The sequence below is a fragment of the Lemur catta genome, chromosome 21 (genome assembly GCF_020740605.2).
Source record: "Lemur catta isolate mLemCat1 chromosome 21, mLemCat1.pri, whole genome shotgun sequence".
Classification (NCBI taxonomy): Eukaryota; Metazoa; Chordata; class Mammalia; order Primates; family Lemuridae; genus Lemur; species Lemur catta.
The window spans coordinates 8,358,711-8,366,458 of NC_059148.1; the positions used below are offsets into that span (position 1 = coordinate 8,358,711).

Sequence of the window (7,748 nt, forward strand, 5' to 3'; positions counted from 1 at the left end):
GCGACAGCAGAGAAGCCAAGGCAAAGCCCTTCAGTCCAGGTGCTGAAATTGCCCACTCCCCTATCACCACCCCACCCAAGGGGGCCCCTGAAGTTGGAGGGAGGGATCCAGGGCCAGGAAACCCCTGGCACATCAGGCTGTGAGGCTGATGTTCTTGACCCTCAGGACCAGGACCATCGCCGTCCTAGCGCGGTGGACCGGCTAGAGCCCTCGTGCCGCAGAACGTGAATGGGACCAAAGGAAACCCCAGGCATGGAGCTGAGGCAGGGCCGTGTAACCGAGAACCCTGCACCCGCACAACCCAACACCACACCTGAGAAAAGTTCCTTAACAAAGCGATTTTCCAGATCAAGAACCTGGAGCACCGGCCCAGCAGTGACCGGAGGGGGCGCCCTTCCTGGCCTCAGGCTACCCTTTGCCCATCTGGAAGGAGCAAGGCAGCGGTGACCTCCGACCCCCCCTCCGCCCCCCGGATGCCAGCCTCGCCCCACAGCACCCACGCGGTGGCCCTTGGCAGGGACAGACTCTACTCTGGGTTCCCGCGCAGGGAGGGCAAGGCGGTGAACGGACTCGGAAGCTCCGGTTCGCGTCGGACCCCTGGGACCCGACGCCGGTCTCTCCTCACCCAACACTCCCTGAGCACTAAGCAAGGCTGGGGCTGCTGCTGAGGCACCGGAGGGACTAAGAGCGGGTTCCCAGGGGCGGCCCCGGCCCTGACCGCCCACCCACCGCCCACGGCCTCGCTCCCGGTGTCCAGGTCCCGCAGCGATTCCTCTGCAAACCAAAGAAGTCCGAGGCAGCCGTGGTCTCTAAACCGTTTATTTGCCCGGCAGGAGGACCGGGTGTTGGGGGCGGGCGGGCGTGAACACTGCGGATGGCGGGCCCGGGCCGGGCCGGCGCGGCTCAGGCGAAGGTGGAGTTGTTCCAGCCCACGTTGGCCGCGTTCATGTCGTAGTAGTTGATGTAGACCCTGCGGGGGCGGAGGCCGGGCTCAGCGGGCTGCGGGCCGGCCCGGAGTCCCCCGCAGCCCCGCAGCCCGCGCGCCCCCGCCCACCTGTCCGGGCTGACGCGCAGGCGCTCGGCCAGCAGGCCGCACAGCAGCTTGCTGTAGGCGCGGTTCTGCGGTCCGCCGATCTTGCCGATGCTGTGCAGGCTGCAGAGCGCGCACGGCTCGCTGGAGCCGCCGAAGGCCATGAGCTGGTCCGGGACCACGTGCACCGCGATATACTGCGGGGGGAGGGCGCGGTGAAAGCGACCGCGCTGGGCCGCGGCGTCCACTTCGGGCCCGAGTCACCGTCCCTCCACCCCCGCCCCGCCCGAAGTGGCCTTCCCAGGCCCCCGCCAGGGACCACCCCGCCGGCGGGCACGCCGTTTCCTGTCCCCTCCCGGCAAACCTGGGGCGGCTTGCCCGTGGCCTGCGCCAGCTGCTGGGTGAGCTCCGACAGGAACCCGTCCGGCACCGAAGCGCGGGGAACGTTGGTGTTCACGACGAACATCGGCATGGTGGCAGAGGGGCAGCGGCACCGGCACCCGGACGGACGCACAGACTAGCACGCGCCGCGGCCGCAGCCCGGAAACCTGAGCTACGTGACCGCCGCCCGGCCCCGCCCCGCGTGGTGACGTCACCTCCCGCCCGGCCCCGCCCCGGCGCGGCTGCGGCCCCGCCCCGAGTGGTGACGTCACCTCCCGCCCGCCCCGCCCCGGGGGTGACGCAGCCGCCCGGACCCGGGGTCGCCGGGCGGGTCTGCTGGCCGCTGCAGCCGCTGACGCTTGGCCCCGCGCGCCCTCCAAGCCATTCCCCACCCGGGCCGGAAATCCGCCTGTCCTTCGCTCGCCCGGATTCTCCGTCAGCCCTTCCACTTAGGCGCTGACGTCTACGCGGAAGCGCCGTGCCCGGGACGGAGATGCGGACCCGGCCGACGGCCCCGGCCCCTCCAGAGCTGACCGCCCGCCCGGTCGTCCTAGCCCAGCTCGTTCCACCGCACGCACTGAGCCCCTGCGTCCTCAGTCTCTGGGCCACATGTCCCCAAGGGCTACAGTCCTGCGCGTGGGCGTGTGTGTGTGTGTGTGAGGTGGGGAAGGGTGGTCATTGGTGCGGGGCGGGGGGAGCCGCCTTCTCTGCACGTCCGCTCTGCAAGGGGGCGAGGATGCTGGGGGGCCCGAGGGCGGGGGCGGGGGGCTGGAGGAGGGGCCCGGCCGGAGCCCAGGGGGCAGAGGCGCTCCGCTCCTCCCGGCCCCTGGGAACTTCAGCTCCTCAGGGAAGCCCCAGCCTAGTCGAGTCCACCAGGGATGCCCTCGCAGAGCCCTTGGATATTTTGGTTTTTGGGCTGCGGCCGCGGCGCGTGCTAGTCTGTGCGTCCGTCCGGGTGCCGGTGCCGATGTTCGTCGTGAACACCAGCGTTCCCCGCGCTTCGGTGCCGGACGGGTTCCTGTCCGAGCTCACCCAGCAGCTGGCGCAGGCCACGGACAGGCAGCAACTGGGTGGGTCCCTGGCTATGCTGGGGACGCCGGGGGTGACCCTACAGGCCCTGCCCCCCACCGTCCCCACTCTGAGGAGGCCTCTTGGTCAGGGTGGTGCACCGAGGACCAGATCCTCAGAGATCTCTGGGAAGATCCTGTCCTTGGTCTCTTAGGTGCAATCCACCCACTGGCTTTGGTGATGGCCACGTGGTGCAGCAAGGACACCTGGGCCTGTGGGACCTGTGTGGCACCAGCCAGCCTCCAGTCGGGAGGTCCCAGGACCTGTTTATGCAAATAGCCTGTAGGTGTTGGTCCCTCCAGCTAGGCCTCAGGCTGCTTCCCGCCTCCCTCTCACACCTCAGGTCTCGCCTGTGCCCAGGGCGTCCTTACTACTGAGGCGCTGGTGGTGCCACATCTCCAGTGGGGGTGCTCCCCTGAGCCCAGCTGCCAACAGCAGCAGACCCAGCATGCCCAGCTCCGTATGACCAAACCCAAGAGCATGATGTTTCCTCCCACACCTGATTGCCTGCCAGTGAAATGTACGTCCCTTCAGTGTCCCCTTATCCTCACTTCTCTCCATTCTACCCCTCCCGCACCAAGTCTGTGCTGGCTGGCACCGTCTGGCCTGAGATTCCCCTGTGGCAGATGCTTCTCCCAGAGGGAGGCGTCTACTTCCCCATCCCCGGCAGCGGATTTGGCCACTGACTTGCTTTGCCCAGTGAGAGGTGAGCAGAGTGACATGAGTGACTCCAGACAGAAGACAGGAGCCAGTGCCTGGGTGGCCCATGCCTTGTGAGAGTGGATGTGGGTGACAAGGTGGAGCCTCACCAGCAAGCATCCCGCTGCCCCTGGAGGTGAGCCACTGTGCATTTCAGGTTGTTACTGTAGCAAAGGGTATCTTCCCTGGCCAGGACAGCCTCTGGCCCATTTGTCCTTATACTTGGCTAACCTCTCTGAACCTCAGTTTCCCTACCTGTAATTTGGGTGTTACACAGAGATGTTATGAACACCAAGTGGCCTAAATGCTGGTATTTGTCCCCTCTGCTACTACAGGTAGTACCGTCCCAATGCCCTGGGCCTCACCGCCTACCCCCTGCTCTCCCTTGTTCCCTGAGTCATGGCACCTTGTCCACTGCCATACCCAGGCTCCTGGCTCGGGCATTGGTCCTGAAATACAGTTTGCCCGAACTTTCCTTCATCTGTCTCCAGTCCTCGACTTGGCCTCAGATCCCTGGGAAAATGCCCAGAGCACCTCGCTTGGTCAGGGCCCACATGTGCCCACACCTGTCCTGTCCTTTGAGGCTGTCTCCATATTTCTATTTGTGAGTTAAGGTGGCGTTTCTGGGCAGTATGTTCCATGAGGGTGGAGACAGACTCTTTCACCCTTGTTGTATGCCTTTCCCCTGCCCCAGTGCCTCAGTGGTAGGCATATGACCCCTACCGTCTACAGACATCCACGCCCTAATTCCTGGACCCTGTGAATATGTTACATTACATGGCAAAAGCAGTTTGCAGCTACAATTAGAGTTATGGACCTCAAAATAGGGAGATTATCATGGGTTATCTGGGTAGGCCCAGTCTAATCACATGAGCTCTTAAAAGCAGAGAATTTTCTCCGGCTAGAATCACAGAGATTTGAAGCAGGGCAAGGACTTGATGTCCGTTAATGGCTTGGAAGATGAAGGGGACCAGAGACTTCATCATACAACCACAAGGAACTGAATTCTGTTGACAACCTGAATGAACTTGGAAGTGGAATCTTCCCTAGTTGACCTTAAGTGCAAGTCCTTGAGCAGAAAGCCTCACCTTGTCATGCTGGACTCCTGACCCTTAGAAACTGTGAAATAATAAATGTGTGTTGTTGTAAGCTGCTACGTTTGTGGTGAGTTGTTGTAAGAGCAATAGCAAAGTAATACACCTGCCATTTATAGGGGCACACTAATGACCTGCTAACAGTGGACACATGCACCAGGCGGGTCCTCACTGACAGCAGCAGCCCAGCTGCGTGCGGGTACAGCCTTCACTGCCCCTGGCACCCAGGCACGGCCGCCTCAGATCCCACCCCAGAGCCCCCCAACCCCTAGAGGCTTCCAGCACCTTCTCTATCCACAAGGCTGTTCTCATCCCCACTAAGCAGCACCTCCAACTGGAGACACCACCCTTCTCTCAGCTTCCTCAGCCCTGGGCCTCTAGGAAGCATTTTCACGATCTGCCTCCAAAGACAGTACTGTGTGTGTGTGTGTGTGTGTGTGTGTGTGTGTGTGTGCACGCGCACATGAGCCTGAGGCTGCGAAGGTGAAAAGTTGGCATCTGCCCCTGGAATGTACACCAGGATGGGAGCCTGGGTGCCCCTCAGAGTCCTTGTCTCTCTCTGGGTGCCTGGTCCTCCCTGACCTTCAGCGATCCCCTGCTACCTGCAGAATGAAGCCAGAGCACAGCACGACCCGCAGGGCTCACCACCTCGTCCTCCAGCTCGTCCTCCAGCTCACCACCTCTCCCGCTGCCCCATGGCCCATCCTGGCCCCACCCTCGGAGGGCACTGCCCAAGCCCCAGCTCCACCGCTAATCCGCAGCACCTCCAGCTGGAGCCACGCTGGGTGGCCTCTGGGCTCCTCAACAAAATGGGGACCAGGAAGCACGACAGACGCAGACGACCATGCACACCAGCGCTCTGAATTGTGAGTGCCACCGCGCCATGGACCTCAGGCATCCGCCAGTCCTCGGAGGCAGCCTGCACGGTGATCAAGGTCAAAGGTCCAAAGGCCCAAAGTCAAGCTTGTCCAAGGGCACCCAGGACTACTCCTGGCCCTCCCACTTAGCTGTGTGACCTGTGACCTCGGACAAGCCCCTGGCTTTTACTCAGTCTCTCAGGTGTGCAACAGGGGTGATAAAAGTACTAATTCTATGGGGTCCTTGCCAGGATTAAAGGCGCTAACTCTAGTAACACACTCAGAACGGTCCTGATGCATAGAAACCCCCCCATGGGTGTTGGCTCTGAACACTTGTCGTCCTGAGACTGTTTCACTGTTTCTCTTTTTGCAAGGTGAGGGTCACTGCCATCCACTCAACCCTTGGTGCAGCCTGAGGACGGGGACCAGGTAGGGCAGAAGGCTCGGGACGTGGTGGGCCCCAAGTGGATATGTGCAAAATAAAGGAGCAAATGAGCAATTCGGCTGAGGCACAGAGTGACCTGTGTCCCAACAAGAGGGACAAGAGCGAGGAGGGGATGACAGCAAATGCCAGAGAATGGATGACAGCCCTCTGGACACTGCACAACCCCAGGCCCTCATGAGCACCATGTGGAGCCCGGCAGCCGGGCAGCCACCCGACTAGAGGGAGGGGGTTGGGCCAGGAGAGGGGCGGGACAGGCCACGCTGCGTCTGGCTCCTCGGAGCCCCCAGGGCTGGATGTTCACGCTCACACTCGGACACACAGGCACAGCAGAGACAGGTCAGCCACCGGCCCAGACCTTCCCAGACGCTCAGTCTGTCCCTCCCACCCCTCTCAGCACTGTCCCTTCCTACCTTCCGGGTTCTGTCCTGAGGTCCCTTCCCACCAAGGGGCTCCCTGGGCAACAAGGACTTACAACGCCCACCCCACACTCCCAGGGGAAGCAGGCCTGGCCAGAGCTCGTTCCGGCTGGGTGGGTGGCGAGTGCACCATGGCCCAAGGGTGGGGCCCAGCCTAGCGGCCAGGGCACCAAGGTGTGTCAGATGCAGGTGGCCCTGGGTGCTCCTGGCACCTGCTCTGCTTGCAGCCTGTGTATAGTGGGACCTCGGTGGCACCTGTCAATGGATCCTTTCTCACAAATCTTCACCGGAGGCCTGCAGCCACAGTGGCTAGGGAAGCCATCTGGAGCCTAAGTGTCAGCTGGGAAAGCCAGTCATCAGAGGCAGAGATGGGGCAGATGGAGAGAGAAGCAGGGTGGCCACACAGAGGGCTCCTGGGAATGCTGTGCCTGTCTTCCGGAAGACTCTACAGTGACCGGGCACAGGGGGCTGTTCCCATCCTTCAGCTCTGTGCCTCTGAAGGGCTTCAGCTTTAAACACACCCTGCTGGGCCTGTCTTTGGGGAGCCAGCTCAGGGTCAGCTTCTCCCTGAGACCTCTCCTGACCTGCTGACCCAGAGATCTCTCTCTCCCCAGAGAACCCACTTCCCTACCACTTCCACTTAACAGGTACTGTGTCCTGACAAAGGCCAAATTCTTCATCATACAACAATGGTCAATTGATTTTTTGACTTAGATTCCAAAGTATTTTATGGACAAAAGATGGGCTTTTCAACAGTGGTACTGGTACAACTGGATATCCATTTGGAAAAAAAAAAACTTGCCAGCACGGTGGCTCACACCTGTAATCCCAGCACTTTGGGAGGCCAAGACAGAAGGATCACTTGAGGCCAGAAGTTCGAGACCAGCCTGAGCAAGAGCGAGACCCAATGTCTCCAGAAAAAAAAAAAAGAAAAAGGAAAATTAGCCAGGCATGGTGGCATGTGTCTGTAGTCCCAGCTACTCAGGAGGCTGAGGCAGGAGGATTCCTTGAGCTCTGGAGTTGGAGATTGCAGTGAGCTATGATGATGCCACTGCACTCTAGCTCAGGTGACAGAGTGAGACCTTGTCTCCAAACAAAAAACAAAAAACAAAACTTGAAATTGATCACTAACATTAAGGGTAAGAGCTAAAACTATCCAACATTTAAAAAAAATCTTTATCATGTTGAGATAGGCAAAAATGTCTTAGGACACAAAAAGCATGAATCACAAATAAAATTGATAAAGTGGGCTTTATCAAAGTAATGCTGCTCTTAGAAAGATAATATTAAGAAAATAAAAAAGGCAAGAAAATATTTGCAATGCATATATCTGACAAAGTACTGGCATCCAGAATGTATAAAGAATTCCTATAATTCAAACATAATAAGACAGGTTGGCCATGGTGGCTCACACCTGTAATCCTAGCACTTTGGGAGGCTGAGATGGGAGGATCATTTGAACCCAGGAGTTTGAAACCAGCCTGAGCAACAAGTGAGACCCCAACTGTACAAAAAATAATAATAATTAAAAAAACTTAGCCAGGCGTGGTGGTGCACACCTGTAGTCCCAGCTACTCAGGAGGCTGAGGCAGGAGGATGGCTTGAGCCCAGGAGTTTGAGGTTGCAGTGGGCTATGATGCCACTGCACTCTAGCCCAGGCAACAGAGAAAGACCCTGTCTCAAAACAATAATAATGACAAACAACCCAATAAAAAATAGTGGACAAAAGATTTGAAGATTTTTCACAAAAGAAAACAT

The 7,748-nt window shown here is 59.3% G+C and overlaps 1 protein-coding gene and 1 long non-coding RNA gene across 2 annotated transcripts; one reads left to right on the forward strand and one right to left on the reverse strand.

Annotated features, from left to right (window-relative positions):
• Positions 1–803: 803 nt before the first annotated feature.
• On the reverse strand, positions 804–1,613 carry MIF (macrophage migration inhibitory factor). Its single transcript, XM_045535064.1, has 3 exons — positions 1,395–1,613; positions 1,055–1,227; positions 804–970 (listed from the first exon to the last, which is right to left on the reverse strand). The coding sequence occupies exons 1-3, from the start codon at positions 1,500–1,502 to the stop codon at positions 904–906; spliced, it is 348 nt and encodes a 115-aa protein (XP_045391020.1). The 5' UTR covers positions 1,503–1,613; the 3' UTR covers positions 804–903.
• A 575-nt stretch (positions 1,614–2,188) lies between these two features.
• On the forward strand, positions 2,189–4,332 carry LOC123626166. Its single transcript, XR_006730765.1, has 2 exons — positions 2,189–3,314; positions 4,084–4,332. It is a non-coding gene; the product is annotated as an uncharacterized LOC123626166 (long non-coding RNA).
• The last annotated feature ends 3,416 nt before the right edge of the window (positions 4,333–7,748 follow it).